The sequence below is a fragment of the Colobus angolensis genome, unplaced genomic scaffold, assembly GCF_000951035.1.
Source record: "Colobus angolensis palliatus isolate OR3802 unplaced genomic scaffold, Cang.pa_1.0 Scaffold8, whole genome shotgun sequence".
NCBI lineage: Eukaryota > Metazoa > Chordata > Mammalia > Primates > Cercopithecidae > Colobus > Colobus angolensis.
In genome coordinates this window covers 9,170,227-9,187,106 of record NW_012121820.1, presented here as the reverse complement: position 1 = coordinate 9,187,106, position 16,880 = coordinate 9,170,227, and the positions used below count along the sequence as shown (strand labels likewise).

Here is a 16,880-nt window from a genome sequence, read left to right as displayed (position 1 = left end):
ATACTGAGAATCAGGTCCACAGCTACTCTTTGGCAGGCAGTCTCTTTGATTATCAAGAGAAAGTTCTACCTCCCAACCAGGTACCCCGCAAGACCAACCTAGAAAGTAAAGGAGTCCAGCATGGACCTAGAAGCTTTCTCCCAGCTTTAACGAGGTAAAAGTGGCAGCCACTGCTATTGCCTTTGATGAGTTCCTAGAGCACGTCTCTGATCTGAAAGCCAGGGCCCCAACCCCCATTCCCCAAGGCTAGGCAAGCCCTTTCATAGTGATGAAACACAAAGGTACTCACCTGGAATGAGATGCCACCCTGAGATCAGATGACTCAAAATACTCCCCTGCTTTAAATGATGATCCTGGCCTTACTCAGAATGCTGGCTTACTTATGCTTGTGTATAATTCAGCACTCACATGTATAATTCACTTGAGTCTTCATTAAACTACTGTGTTTCCTACTAACAGGCAGACTTCATTACTTCTTAAGGTAGGACCAAGCAAAGCAGGGACACTGCCTCCCGGCTTTTAAAGGGCATTTGTTACTTCAAATTAATATCAAAGTTATCATCATGAGAAAAAAATAAAAACTTTATTGGACTTTATTACATTGATTTTACAGTTTCGCACTGTTTGTATTTTGAATCACATTAAGGCAGGGGATGGGGCACTGTAATGTTTGGAAGTTTAGGAACTTTAGAGCACTTAAGCTGACCCTGCTACTGTAAAGAAAAGCGGGGTGTCTGCTTGACACCGGCAAAATAAGGGGCTACATGTCCCAATCTATCCTTCAAATCCCTTGAAATGCTACACCCTGACATAAACCACTGGTTTAAAAGACAATGATTCCAGGCCGGGCGCGGTGGCTCAAGCCTGTAATCCCAGCACTTTGGGAGGCCGAGACGGGCAGATCACGAGGTCAGGAGATCGAGACCATCCTGGCTAACGCGGTGAAACCCTCTCTCTACTAAAAAATACAAAAAAATAGCCGGGTGAGGTGGCGGGCGCCTGTAGTCCCAGCTACTCGGGAGGCTGAGGCGGGAGAATGGCGTAAACCCGGGAGGCGGAGCTTGCAGTGAGCTGAGAACCGGCCACTGCACTCCAGCCTGGGCGACAGAGCGAGACTAAAAAAGAGAGACAATGATTCCAATAATTTATATCAAGTCCTGCTTCCCTACCCCCCCACCGCACCCTAACTGAGCTTGTCCCCTCTGTGTTCCTCTGTTTAATTCTGTAACAATATCTGAAATCCAGCCTCCATCAGATTCTGGCTGAACATCTCTGACCTTTGAATATTGTCTTATTTTAGCCCATAATGAGATCAGCAGCTATTGTCAGTGCTGAAAATGGGTTACACTTTGCAAAATAACTTTATTCTTTAACAATCTTGTATACTGGGCACCAATACTGAGGCTCAGCTGCCCATGGTCATAAAGCATAGTATGTACTCAACAAATACTAGCTGACCAGTTTGACAGCCAGAAAACAGCAAAGCTGGGATACAAACCCAAGCAGTCTGACTCCCAAGCCTCTTAACCATTCTTAACAGACCACCTACCTCCATTCTTCTTCAAACGCGTTCTTCCTGTTTGCCACCTGAATAAACGAAACCACTATCCACCCAGATGGTTAAACCAGAATCACGCAGAAATCTCTCTCTCCCTCATATTACTCATAACTGCCAGTGTTAAAATTCTAATTGCTGGCCAGGTGCAGTGGCTCACGCCTGTAATCCCAGCACTTTGGGAGGCCGAGGCGGGTGGATCACAAGGTCAGGAGATCAAGACCATCCTGACTAACACGGTGAAACCCCGTCTCTACTAAAAATACAAAAAAATTAGTCGGGTGTGGTGGCGGGTGCCTGTAGTCCCAGATACTAGGGAGGCTGAGGTGGGAGAACGGCATGAACCCGGGAGGTGGAGCTTGCAGTGAGCCGAGATCGGGCCACTGCACTCCAGCCTGGATGACAGAGTGAGACTGTCTCAAAAAAAAAAAATCTAATTGCTAAGTAGCCCTCACTTGTCATTTTCTCCCCATTATTCCACTTTTCTATTTCACATCTCATATGGACTGCTCCTGGTCTCATCTCTCTAAATCCATTCTCTACATATCATCCCAAGTGACTGAAGATAAAATTTGTTCACAACACTATGAATATGTTTTCAGCCGCCCTTGACATAAGGTCCGAACTCTTTACTGAGGTTGATAAAGCCCTTTATAATTCAGTCCCTGACTACATTTCCCCATTCCAGCTTTACTGAACTTTTTTTCTCATCTTCCTGCCTTTAACATGCAGTTTTATCTACTCCAGAAACGTCATCTCATTTTCCCATCTCTCTCTCAGCTAACTTCTAAGAGTTCTTGGCTTAAATATCACTTTCCCCAGAAAGCCTACCATTACACCAAATACCTCTCCTTTGAGTTCTCTCTGATTCCTAAACCACAGCACTAATTTGCCATATTATAACCACCTGTCAGCTCATTTGCTGTCTTCTCTACGCTATTAAAGTCCAAGATGGCAGAGCCTCTATCATGTTTAACACTGTGCCCCAAAACCTACAGGGTCTAGTGCAGAACAGACAGTAAATCTTTGTTGAAAGAACTCTTTTACTCTACCTTTTTGCACACCACCTCTCATGAAAATGCTTCTTGACAATGCCTTCCCTGCCTCTCATCTACCAAGTGTCTCACCTAGAGAAGATATTTAGGACAACTTTTGAATAAATTCAAGACTTTGCTCACTAGCCAGACCGTAATTTTTAGAAGGAATAGGAGCATCCAGACTAGACGTCTGATAAAACCTGGCTATCCAGAAAATAAAGAATGGCTGCAAACTCATAAAAGTTGTTGAAAGAAAGGGCATTAAAATCTTAAAACTCTTTCTTTTTTAACCAAATACCTTCGTAGTGCAAATATAATTAATTAACATGCATTTTACTTTTACATACTCATAACAAGATAATTACACAAACTAAAGCTGCAGTGTTTTCCCAAGTGAATCTTCATTTTAACCAAACTCACAAAGCATTTATTGAAATTAATACATCTGGCAAAGCACCAGACTTGAATCAAGCAGTATCAATACTACAGTGTACAAAAAGTAAATTAAAAAACTCAAGATGTAGAAGCAGTAGCCATTCTTCTAGGGAATCAGCAACCATTCTTCTAGGGAAGGGACTCACATATACAATCCTTCCCTAAGAACTTTGATGCTACCCCTCTGAAGAGTTTAAGCACAAAACAGAGTGCTTGTATCATATAAGTAAGGACTTTCATAGAGGAAAACTGTAATATAAATGCTTTTTTTTTTTTTGCTTTTAAAGGAGACTGCAATATAAATATATTAAGCATGGCCTCAAATATCCAACATTTTCCTATCTTACATTTTAAACCAAAGTTGAAAGAACCTACAGGCTTTATAAAGAACTCTCTTCACAGCACAGCTGTAGTTCACTTTAAACAAAAAATGTTCCCTTTGTGCTATATCCTTAAAAGTAAACAAAATATACAGATAAATGAGAAGTTTAGATTCTGCATCAAGCATTATTCAATCTCACCTTCTGACATAAACCTGGATACAGTAAAACTTGCAAAGCATTCACTTAATATTTTAGTTGAAGCAAACTTAAAAGATATATGAGCTTTCGGTGAAGGAGACCTTTGTGAGTTTCAGTGGTGTCCTTGGCATTCAGAGGTTCAGCTGAAGTCCCGACTGGTGAGGACAAGTGGAGCCACAAGGGTCCAGACGTAAAGCAGGAGGCAGACCCAGCTGGAGCTGATCTTGACCCACACAGCTGGCCACTTGCTGGTCATGCTCTGAAACTTTGCATCAGGGCTAAGAAAACAAGAGAGAGTCAGGTAGAAGAGACCGGTCTACCTGACTTCTGTCATGCAGCCCCCCAGCCAAGGCCAAGAAATTCTCCAGTGAAACTTGGCTGACACTACCCCCCAGTAGGGTTGTAGAGGGGACCAGAGGAAGCTGCTATTTTTAGTTGTTATGACCAAGAACTAAAGAACTCACTGACGCTGTCTTTCAAATGACTTTTCTTCTTGCCAGCATGAAAGACTATCAGGGCCAAGTTCTTTAGATGTTCCTAGTTATTGGCAAAAGTCTAGATTGAGATAGCCTCCCTGAAACTTTCCTTTGTTAATACATTATTACTTGAACCAGAATGCTCTGACATGGCCATCTCTATACACAGAAAATTAGTGAACAAAGATGGGTCAGATTGCTTTATGTCATGATTTTCTCTCTCAATTAACTCCACTCTGTAAGAGCTCCCAGCGATTTGCACTGCAAAGAATTCCAATGGGTTTTAAATGCTAGAGGGGATAAAGTCAAGAGTATTTAACCCAACTTCATAATATGAGGAAGAGCAAAGGTTCTGAGATCAGGACAATGGATGAGATTTTACAGGCCATCCAAGGGTTTTATGATCTTCCATCTGTTTTGTCTGTGTCTCCTACCTGTACCAGCTGGTCAGGGTCATCATGATGTACAAGGAAGCCAAGCAGAGCATGAGGTGGAATAAGGAGTAGCTATACTGCACTCCCTCTTTCTCGTTGTCCACAGCCCGTCGAGGCTGTCCATCTTCTTCATCACTGGCACCATTGGCAGTTGTATCACCAAGGATGACGCTGTCACTCCCTGACAGGGTCAGCTTGTCTACTTGGCTGTTAGTGGAAGTGCGGATGCTGGAAAGTGATCCCAAAGAAGACAAATCAGAAAGGGGCTATGACAATGAACTGCTGCCACTGGCTTGTATACAAGACACTTACTGCTGAGCTGTTCCTACTTTGGAGACTGAAAGCTTTCTGAAGATCCTGCTTAAAGTTCTGAACTGCTGCCTGTCATCATAAGATTAATGGCACTGTCATCAGTTACTACTTGATATGATGGCTTAATTGCTTAGGAGTTTCATAAAATACACTATGCTCTCAGTGTCTGTTTCCGTGACTTCACAAGTGCTGCTTCTATGATTGGAATGTACCATGCGCCAACCTCCTTCCAAAGCTAACTTACTCATCCTTCACTTCTCTGACTTGCTGTCATGTCCTCTGGAAGGCCTTCCCTGACATCACCCCTCACTGGCTATGTTATACAAGACACTCCTCCGACTTCCCACAGCTTCCTAGGCTTCCTTCTGTCACTGCACTTACCACTCCTGTCTTCCTTGCTATTCAAAGAATGCCTTAACAATGACCTTAGTCTATGTATTTCTAGCACTACAGATGTTTACTAAAAGTTTGTTAAATGACTGAACAAAAATGAAAATACAAATAAAGGACAAAAATTACATGATCATTTCAATAGACACAGAAAAACATCTGACAAAATCCAATACCTTTCCATGATAAAACAGCCAAAGTAGAACTGCCTCAAGCTGACAAAAGGAATAAAGGAAAAACCCAGAGCTAACATCATACTTAACAGTGTAAGACTAAAAACTTGGTCAGGCGCGGTGGCTCAAGCCTGTAATCCCAGCACTTTGGGAGGCCGAGACGGGCGGATCACGAGGTCAGGAGATACCATCCTGGCTAACACAGTGAAACCCCGTCTCTACTAAAAAAAATACAAAAAAAAAAAAACTAGCCAGGCGAGGTGGTCGGTGCCTGTACTCCTAGCTACTTGGGAGGCTGAGGCAGGAGAATGGCATAAACCCGGGAGGTGGAGCTTGCAGTGAGCCAAGATCCGGCCACTGTACTCCAGCCTGGGCGACAGAGCGAGACTCCATCTCAAAAAAGACTAAAAACTTTTCCCCTGAGGTCAGGAACAAGACAAGGATCCTACTCTCACCATTTCTATCCAACAATGTAGTAAAGTTCTAGCCAGAGCAAGAAAAAGAGATAAACGGTATCCAGATTAGAAAAGAAGTAAAACTATCTCTATCTGTAGATTACCTCATCTTGTATATAGGAAATCCTATGGAATACATACACACGCAAACTATTAGAACCAATAAATAAGTTTACCAAAGTTGCAGGATACAAGATCAATATACAGAAATCAGGACTGGGTGTGGTGGCTCACGCCTGTAATCCCAACTACTTGAGAGGCTGAGGTGGGAGGATCGCTAGAGGACAGGAGCTCAAGACTGGCCAGTGCAACATAGCAAGACTGTTTCTAAAAAGATTAAAAATTAGCTGGGCATGATGGTGTGTGCCCGTAGTTTTAGCTAATCAGGAAGCTGAGGTGGGAGGATCACTTGAAACCAGGAGCTTGAGGCTGTAGTGAGCTATGATCACACCACTGCATTTCAGCCTGGGTGATAGAGCAAGACTTCTCTTTAAAACACACACACACACACAAATCAATTGTACTTCTTTCTTTTTGAGATGAGGGCTCACTCTGTCACCCAGGTGGACTGCAGTAGTGCAATCACGGCTCACTGCAGCCTTGACCTCCTGGGCTCAGTTGGTCCTCCCACCTCACCTCCCAAGTAGCTGGGACTACAGATTGCACCACCACACCTGGCCAATTTTTATAGAGACAGGGTCTTACTATCTTACTCTGGCTGGTCTCAAACTCCTGGACTCAAGTGATCCTCCCACCTCAGCTTCCTAACGTGTTGGGAATATAGGCATGAGCCACCGTGCCTGGTCACCAATCATATCTTTATACACTAGCAATAAACAACCCAAAAGTTAAGCTAAGAAAACATATATTCATTTATAATACCATCAAAAAGAATAAAATACTTGGAATTTAGAATAAAATGCTTAAAAACAAAATAAGTTTAAGATTTGTGTACTAATAACTAACTATAAACCACTGAAAGAAATTAAAAACCTAAATAAATGATTTAAGTAAAGAAGACTTCAGTAAGTTATCTTCACGGTCACAGACTGGAAGCCTTAATGTTGCTGAGATGACAGTACTCCCCATAAAAATCCAAACTACATTTTTTTTGCAGAAATCGACAAGCTGATCCTGAAATTCAGGTGGGAATGCAAAGGACCCATAACTGCCAAAACAATTTTGAAAAAGAACAAATTTGGAGGACTCATATTTCCTAATTTCAAAACATACCACAGGCTGGGCATGGTGGCTCACACCTGTAATCCCAGCACTTTGGGAGGCCGAGGCAGGAGGATCACCTGAGGTCAGGAGTTTGAGACCAGCTTAGCCAACATGGTGAAACCCTGTCTCTACTAAAAATACAAAAATTAGCCAGGCATAGTGGCAGGTGCCTGTAATCCCAGCTACTCGGGAGCCTGAGGCAGAAGAATCGCTTGAACCCAGGAGGTGGAGATTGCAATGAGCTGAGATCATGCCACTGTACTCTAGCCTAGGTGACAGCAAGACACTGTCTCAAAAAATATATATATGTACACAGCTCTGTAACTGAAGTAAAGAATTTTTCATTAAAGGGAGTGAAGTTTTTTAATTTCTTATGCTGCTTTTTGAAAGCAAAACAGTTTCTTCACTTTATTATCAGCCTCCATGAAAATCTTGTTCTAACTACCTTTTAACTTACCTAGAATACAAAAGGCAGAGAACAAAGACAAACAGTCCAATAAAATTATCTGAATCCAGTAAAGACCCATTCTTTGATGGTGGAGTAGGGGTAGGGACCACAGCAGTGGAATTTCCAGGAGCCAGTGTTGGTGCAGTTATGCGTGTAATAAAGCTCATCAGGCTGGGGTTGCAGGAACGATCTGAAAATGAGAAAATTTTTATTATCCTTGGTTACAGCTCATCTTGTTCCAAGACAGGAATTGAGGAGTTCCTTACATATCATTCAGTCATGATGTGAAACATTGGAATGCTTTACTTTAAAAATCTGAAACTTAGCAGTCAGTAACACATTTGGTCACAATCAATGACTTAGAACTAGGAAAAAAAGAAAAGAACAACAAATCTGTCAAATTCCATAAACATCATTATTGATTTTATTGGTTTTGTAGTTTGACTGACAAATCTTTTTAATTCTTTAAAAGAGTGCCAAGGTTTTAAGCACAGAAGTTCATCTCTATTTTGGTTTTTACATAGTTACTCAAGAACAAAAAATAAATTATCATTGGTGGAGGGGGGGGTCTGCATTTATCGTTTTCCTTTAAAAGAAGCCCATAGAATATCCTCCTGAGAAACAATCCTACAATAACTACAAAATGAGATTTCCCACAGCTGTTTTTTCTAGAGCCCGTGACATCAAACTACAATTTAGTCAAAACAAAGGGCCAAAACAAGGCTGCCCTTAACCAGAGCTCTTAACTAGTTTGACTCAGCCTAGGTTAGGTAAAGCCTAGATCATCTGAAGGACTCTGACCCTTTAGGCTGTCAGTTATAAATAGCTATGAATAGATGTGGGGACTAAAAGGTGAAAGGTAAATACCTACAAACCTACAGTGAACACTGTACGTTTAAGTTTTGTTTGCTTGTTTCACATTTGCTCTAGCTCTAGTTTTTATACCACCTATGTAAGGGCTGATTTCCTACTTTCATTTTATCAAAAAAATGTGTTATTGACGTTCTCTTACCAGGTTCATTGGACATGGCTGACCAGGTGAGGTACATAGTGTAGAGGGTGATGAGAGAGGACTGCAAGAGGCCGGAGCGAGGCTGGTGTTCCTATGGAATCAAAAGGAAAACAGTGGCAGAGGGACTGCCAAGGGCTGACTTTCCAAAATGTAGTACACTTCTCTGGGATTCATTCAACTATCAGTAACTGAGAACTTTCGGATTCTTCTTGAGAGTTGAAAGGTGACAAGTAACCTTTCAGTTCAGTTAGCTTGCAAAAGAACCCAGAAAGACGAAGCAAGTACTACTGGTTCCCAAGGCATTTCATGATCCTAGAAATTCCTGTTCATCACACAAGGCCTTTGATTTTCTACTCCCTTGTAGTGAAAAGATCGAAGATCAGCTTTGCAACTAATTAGTAGTTGGGTTAGACCTATCACTTCTTTGAGACTTGTTTTCTCACTTTTAAAAGGAAAGGTGATGTCTAGATAGAATTTTCATATTTCATATCTATAACTCCACGAATTTAAAATTTTTTTTTTTTTTTCCGAGACGGAGTCTTGCTCGTCACTCAGGCTGGAGTGCAGTGGTACGATCTCGGCTCACTGCAACTTCCTACCGGGTTCAAGCTTCTCCTTGCCTCAGCCTCCTGAGTAGCTGGGATTACAGGTGCCCGCCACCATGCCCGGCTAGTTTTTGTACTTTTAGTAGAGACGGGGTTTCATCATGTTGGCCAGACTGGTCTCGAACTCCTGACCTCAGATATCTGCCCACCTCGGCCTCCCAAAGTGCTGGGATTACAGGCACAAGCCATGGCGCCCAGTCGGAGTTTCGCTCTTGTTGCCCAGGCTGGAGTGCAATGGCACAATCTCAGCTCACTGCAACCTCTGCCTCCAGGGTTCAGGCTATTCTCCTGCCCCCTCAGCCTCCAAGTAGCCTGGATTATAGGCATGCACCCCCATGCCTGGCTAATTTTGTATTTTTAGTAGAGACGACGTTTCACCATGTTGGTCAGGCTGATCTCAAACTCCTGACCTCAAGTGATCCACCTGCCTTGGCCTTCCAAAGTGCTGGGATTACCAGAGTTAAGTCACCACACGCAGCCTAAACTCTGATATTTAAAACTCAAGAGCATGAGTTTTATTTTGAAATATTAAAATCAATTATTTTTCACAGTTTATTCCCCTAAAATATCTTAGCTAATGACTAAGAATCATTCCCAGCTGCGTGCAGTGGCTCATGCCTGTAATTCCAGCACTTTGGGAGGCTGAGATGGGTGGATCACCTGAGGTCAGGAGTTCAAGACCAGCCTGGCCAACATGGCAAAACCCCGTCTCAACTAAAAACACAAAAATTAGCCAGACATGGTGGCAGGCGCCTATAATCCCAGCTACTCATGGGGCCAAGGCAGGAGAATCACTTGAACCCAGGAGGCAGAGGTTGCAGTGAGCCAAGATTGCACCATTGCACTCCAGCCTAGGGGACAAGAGTGAGACTTCATCTCAAAACACAACAAAAAACAAGACTCATTCCTGGCCAGGCGTGGTGGTTCATGCCTGTAATCCCAGCACCTTGGGAGGCCAAGGAGGCGGGTGGATCACGAGGTCAAGAGTTTAGCCTGGCCAAGATGGTGAAACCCTATCTCTACTAAACATACAAAAATTGGCCAGGCGTGGTGGTGGGCGCCAGTAATCCCAGCTACTCGGGAGTCTGAGGCAGAGGTTGCAGTGAGCCGAGATCATGCCACTGCACTCCAGCCTGGGCAACAAAGTGAGACTCCGTCTCAAAAAAAAAAAAAAAAAATTTTTTTTTAATGATTGTGAAATTCATTTAATTATGATATAGGCATGAAATAGTATACTGTTTACTTAAGTTATAATTATGAAGATTTTATAATATGGAAAAATGTTCAAGTGGATAAACTTAGACATAAATTCATAAGAAAGGGTACCTAGATTTTAAGCTTAGAATTAAAAACCTTTCACTGGAGGAAGTAGTAGTAAACGATCATACCTGAATTTTTGGGTGGATCGATATAATAGAAGCCACAACGCAAAGGATCAGGTTAATACTGATGAAGAACTTGTTTTCTGTGCAGCCATCTGGTTTGGTGTAGTATGTATAGAGCAGCCCAACACAGATGATTGACAGGATATAAAAGGCGCTTGTGAAAGACAGTAAAGCTGGAGAAAAGGAAACCAATATGAATGATTCAACTATAATAAACTAATAATGAAGGCCAATTTTCTTCCACTCCATATAAAAATGAGGAGACATTATTTCACTTTTCTGTGGTAAATTACAGTAAAATTACAAAGGCCTCAAGGTTAAAGTATTAACATTGTATTCAATTAACTTGATGTTAAATTCCAAAATCCACCAAGCAACTGAATTCACTTCCTGAATTACCTAATTTGATTTCATGGGTTGATTACCAGACATTTGATCACTCCAGCTAGAGTGAACTGCTACCTGTATATTAATTAATGTGCATTGTGAGCTTTTCTTAGGAACCTAAATGATCCCTACACCCTCAAAATGACCCAGTTCACAGCAAGCTCCATGCCAGGATGGTGTTAGAGGAAAACAGAATAGACACACAGGTATTTTTTTATGATAGTTTTTTCCTCTACAGTCATTGGCTATCTAAACCTATTTCCCATCACGAACAATAAGACTACATCCCTGAACTGGAAAAGTAGCTCATTTGCTATTTTTTAATATCTAAAGTAGTGGGTCCTTTCAATTCACACTGATAATCAACAATCAGCTGTGTTGGCTGAGCATGGTGGCTCATGCCTGCAATCCCAGCACTTTGGGAGGCCGAGGTGGGTGGATTGATTGAGCCTGAGTTCCAACCCTGGCAACATGACAAAAATTCTGTCTCTACAAAAAATACAAAAATCAGCCAGGCCTAGTGGCATGAGGCTGTAGCCCCAGCTACCTGGGAAGCTGAGGCAGGGGGATTGCTTGAGCCCAGGACATAGAGGATGCAGTGAGTTGAGGTGGTGCCACTGCACTCCAGCTTGGACAACAGAACAAAACCCCATCTCAAACAACAAACAATTAGCTGTGTAGCTCTGAAAATCAGAAAACATGAAACAGCACATACAGTACACTCAGACCAACTGCAAGAATGATAAGCTCAGTTAACTTGTATTCAAGTCAAAGCCCAGATGTAAGACAACTAGTTTCTACTTATCTCAATGAATTTTGCATGTCTAAAATTAAATGATGTACATTATTAGCACACTTCTTAATGTTTTCCCATCTGAATATACAAGATTTTTCTACACTTAAGTTATTATAAAGTATGACCAATTTGCAACTCATTAAATTCTTCTAGAGTTGTATGATCCAAAATGAATTAAAGAAAATAACAACTGGGCATGGTGGCTCACGCTTGTAATCCTAACACTTTGGGAGGGCAAGGCAGGTGGATCGATTGAGTCCAGGAGTTCTGGGGCAACATGGCGAAACCTTGTCTCTACAAAAACCACAAAAATTAGCTGGTCGTGGTGGTGTGGGCATGGTAGTGTGGGTATGGTGGTGTGCACCTGTAGTCCCAGCTACCTGGGAGGCTGAGATGGAGGACGGCTTGAGCCAGGAAGGCAGAGGTTGCAGTAAGCCATGATTGTGCCACTGTACTCCCAGCCTGGGTCACAGGGTGAGAGACCCAATCTCGAAAGAAAGAAAAAAAGGAAAAGAAAAGAAAAGAGAGAGAGAGAGAGAGAGAGAGAAAGAAAGAGAGAGAAAAGAAAAGAAAAAAATAGATAAAAATAAAATTGTCATTACAAACAATTTAAATGACCAACACTAGGGTAAAGGTTAAATGAATTACGTATACTCTGTCATGGAATGCCATGGAATTGTATGGAATGGAATACCATGCAGCTTACAGTAAACTCCATGCCAGGAGCTTGAATGCAGGTTAAATGAGTAAGACATACCTACACTCGCTGGTAAGGAAGGATATTCATCATGTAGGAAATGAAAAGAGCAAGTCATGGAGCAATATACAGTACAATCCTGTTTACATTTAAATACAAAAGCAAGGTGAATGCATAAATACATAAAGGTTCACAAGAGTGGCTACATCTGGAAAGGAAAATGGGTTGCAGATAGGTGGAGATTTGCATGTTTTAGTCTTTATAAAGTTATAAAGTTCTATCATTTGTCTTTATGGTAAACATAGTATTTTAAAAAATATATGTAAATATTTTTTAAAACCAAATCAAATGAAAATAAAACTGGGCAATTCGATAGTATGTACTGAAAGCATTTTAAAATATTCATACACTTTGACTCTTCTATTTCTGGGAATTTGTCCTAAGGAAATAATCAGAAATGTATGCAATGTATATCACGAGGTAGTTAGCACTCTACCAGAGCCAAAATACATTTGCAAGCTACTGTTAAATCCTACTCAGTCTAGAAATTTTAAGTGCCCCTTTTCCACCAGAAACTTTCTCATAGCAGGTGTGGGGTCCCTTTCTGAATAAGGCCATAAGGACTACTCACTCCTATCTGCCTAAAGTAGGTAGGCAGCTGTCCCATATGTTGAACCCATCTGAGTTTCCTCTCCATGGAAACAAAGTTATCAAAACCAGAACTAAAGTCACTAAATATAACTGTTTTTCCTGATCTAAACACATAGAATTACATTATGACTCTCAAAATAAATAAATTGGGAAAACCCAATGATTTATATTATCTGTGCTACTTTCTTCCAGTGATGCATATAATTCAGAGCCAAATTCAGGAAATTATAGATTTGTTTCCTTTTATTTAATTTTATTATTATTTTGAGACAGGGTCTTGCTCTGCCACCCAGGCTTGAGTACAACGGTGTGATGATAGCTTACCGCAGCCCTGAACCCCTGGGCTCCAGAGATTCTCCTGCCTTAGCCTTCTGAGTAGCTAGGATTATAGGTGTATGCCACCATGCCTGGCAATTTTTTTTTTTCTAATGTAAAGATGGAGTCTCAATATGCTGCCTAGGCTGGTCTTGAACTCCTGGATTCAAGCCATTCTCCTACCTTGGACTCTGTCGCTGAGGACTACAGCTGCTGGGACTATAATCATGATTTTTATCGTACACCCTGCTGAATGTAGCAGTATGGCTAACATAGGTGAGTAGAGATACCTACCGGCATACCACAACCTTGGGTTTCCTTCTTCCATTCGATTTACCCATGATTCATTCCAAGAATGAGCAAAGTCTACCAACAGCACCAGCTGAATAAGGATGAAGAGGGCGGCCCCTATCATGCCAGCAACAAACCAGACTACAAGAACCAAGAGAATAAGTTATTCTCTACCATAGAGGAACATTTCAGAAGATCCAACATTCTGAAAGGATTTTAATTAAAACAAGAGAGAGGTGGTAGACATTCTGCCTCTAGCAGCACAGCAAGATTCCAAACTCAAAGGATTCTCATTCTACTGGTTTTCAGACCTTTTAAAACACATTTTAGCTTGTGCCAAGGGGAGCCTGGGACCTGAGTTCCAAATGACACTGTAAGTCTTTTCTTTTAGAGGTGGGAAAATCATAGTAGAAATCTAAAGATGTCATCTGATGCCATGCTAAGGAAGTAGGTTAAGACAGATATGGAAGCACAAGAGTTCTAAGTCCGTATTTTGACAGGGTCTCTGATTAGCTTTGTATTGCATCAAGTGAGAACACAAACTTAATATTAAGATATTGCTGGCCGGGCGCGGTGGCTCAAGCCTGTAATCCCAGCACTTTGGGAGGCCGAGACGGGCGGATCACGAGGTCAGGAGATCGAGACCATCTTGGCTAACACGGTGAAACCCCGTCTCTACTAAAAATACAAAAAAAAAAAAAAAAAAGATATTGCCAAAAGATTAACATATGGTTCCAGAAAACCTGAGAGGTGCGGTGAATGCCTCCTGACCTCAAAACCACATATTAATAATTGAGTAGCGGCCAGGCGTGGTGGCTGACACCTGTAATCCCAGCACTTCAGGAGGCTGAGGCAAGTGGATCATGAGGTCAGGAGTTCAAGCCCAGCCTGGCTTGAACTCCTGACCTCATGGCCAAGATGGTGAAATCCTGTCTCTACCTAAAATACAAAAATTAGCTGGGCGTGGTAGTGGGTGCCTGTAATCCCAGCTACTTGGGAGACTGAGGCAGAGAACTGCTTGAATCCAGGAGGCGGAGGTTGCAGTGAGCTGAGATCATGCAACTGCACTCCAGCCTGACAGACAAGAGTGAGAGACTCTGTCTAAATATATATATATATATATATATATATAGAGAGAGAGAGAGAGAGAGAGAGAGATGGAGATGCAGATATTAGGTCCTATTAATTGGATACCATCTCATTTAATTGTCAGTTCTGCAAAACAGTAATTAAAATGTAGGTTTCTTTCTTTTTTCTTTTTTGAGACAGAGTCTTGATCTTCACCCAGGCTGGAGTGCAGTAGCACGCTATTGGCACACTGCAACCTCTGCCTCCCAGGTTCAAGCAATTTTGCTGCCTCAGCCTCCTGAGTACCTGGAATTACGGGTGTGCACCACCACACCTGGCTAATTTTTGTATTTTTAGTAGAGACAGGGCTTCACCATATTGGCCAGGTTGGTCTCAAACTCCTGACCTCAGGTGATCCGCCCACCTTGGCCTCCCAAAGTGCTGAGCTTACAGGCGTGAGCCACTGTGCCCGGCCTAAAATGTAGCTTTAACTCAATCATCTATAAAGTTTATATAGTTTAAAATTAACCCCCTCAAAGGTGAACCCTACCTGAGCTGAAATAGCCCCCAGGGATGTAGAAAGATCCAACCATGATTCCAATAAGGGCAGCAATTTTGAAGAACCAAAACCTATTAAAATATAAAAATGCATTTATGAAATGCTAAATTTTTTCACTCTTATACTGAGAAAAATTCATTTCTGAAATGCAAAAATAATAGCTTAATAGCTTTTTCCCCAACATGATTGTCTAGACTATTTTCTTCATTTGACTACTCATTTAATAGGCTAATTCATTTAATATTTCACACAATTAAAGGACAACATTAGCATAGAGGATAAATCACTCACATTTATTACCAGAGAAAACTGAAAATTTAGAGTCTCCCCACTTTTACCACTTAAAGGTAGGCATTTTTCTAGCATTCTGGGAGTTCTAAAATAACAGTGTTAGGTACACACAGAGCCATTAACTGTAAGGTCTGAATGAAAAGTAATCACAAATCCTCTGTTTACAATACAGGGCTCAGATATCTTGCCCACAATGACACAGCTCATCACTGGCACCTGATTTTCAGTTCATGCTCTTTAGTGACTGCCTTGTATGGCAGAGTGGAAAGAACCAGGCTTTGGAGCTAGACAGACCTAAGTTTCAATCTTAGCTCCAACCTCCAACTGGTTAACAGGTCTCAGGCAATTTATTAACCTCTCTGCAATTCAGTTACTGCATCTGTAAAAAGGGGATTATAATACATATTAAGTTTACAAAACGCCATTCAGTCTTTGAGAATTAGAAATACGACTGGGCACGGTGGCTCACGCCTGCAAGCCCAGCACTTCAGGAGGCAAAGGCGGGCGGATCACCTGAGGTCTGGAGTTCTAGACCAGCCTGGCCAACACGGTGAAACCCCATCTCTACTAAAAATACAAAAATTAGCCAGGTATGGTGGCAGGTGCCAATAATCCCAGCTACTAGGGAGGCTGAGGCAGGAGAATCACTTGAACCCGGGAAGAGGAGGTTGCAGTGAGCCGAGATCTCCAGCCTGGGTGACAAGAGTGAAACTCCATCTCCAAAAACAAAAACAAAACAATAACAACAAAAAAGGGAGACAATTGGAAACATAGGCAAAAGGTGGTCAGGAGTCAGAAGCAATAGAATATGTAAATCAGTAGCACATATATAGTCACTGACTTCTTGTGCACTGTTTAACTTTGTTTAACTTTATCAGGTACATGTTTATCTTTAAACAACAGAAAAAAGAAAGTGTGTGTCTATGTAGTATCTAGCATAGTGCTTCAACTATTTAACAGGTGTTCAACAAGAATCTAAGAACATAAAGCAAAGGAATTTAATAGAAGAAAATAAAAAGACAAGACTCCCTATCCCCTCCACGTTACAGCAATCTAACTGAAAATGACATTAAAAAATTTCACATGCATAAAAGACCAGAAATATATCTGAGTCACTCATTTACATATTCCACTGATTCCATCAGAATGGCAATATTAACTGCTGAAGGGAAGGAAGAGCCACACCATAATGTAACCAGTTAATCATAAATCCGACATACCCATTGTGTACTGCTGCTCGGGGATCTTTACTTGTTTTTACTTTCAACATGAGCAGAGAAAAGACAAAGAAAAAGATGGCCATGGCAAAGCTGATCCGATACACAGCTTTATAACCAACCAGCACATCACAATCTTTATCTGC

At 41.6% G+C, this 16,880-nt stretch overlaps 1 protein-coding gene across 2 annotated transcripts in view; it reads right to left on the bottom strand.

The window, feature by feature from the left end:
* The window catches only part of SERINC3 (serine incorporator 3), a 37,041-nt gene that overhangs the window by 11,219 nt on the left and 8,942 nt on the right, over positions 1-16,880 (bottom strand). Inside the window, exons 3-10 of one of the 2 annotated variants that reach the window (XM_011928996.1) lie at positions 16,738-16,880; positions 15,218-15,297; positions 13,603-13,740; positions 10,466-10,635; positions 8,473-8,563; positions 7,470-7,650; positions 4,459-4,686; positions 3,650-3,826 (exon numbers count right to left, since the gene is read on the bottom strand). In XM_011928996.1, coding sequence (XP_011784386.1) covers positions 3,688-3,826; positions 4,459-4,686; positions 7,470-7,650; positions 8,473-8,563; positions 10,466-10,635; positions 13,603-13,740; positions 15,218-15,297; positions 16,738-16,880 — 1,170 coding nt within the window. In that variant the 3' untranslated portion in view covers positions 3,650-3,687. Of the gene's footprint in view, positions 1-2,580; positions 3,827-4,458; positions 4,687-7,469; positions 7,651-8,472; positions 8,564-10,465; positions 10,636-13,602; positions 13,741-15,217; positions 15,298-16,737 lie in introns of those variants that run through there. The other variant, XM_011928995.1, reaches the window with a different exon arrangement.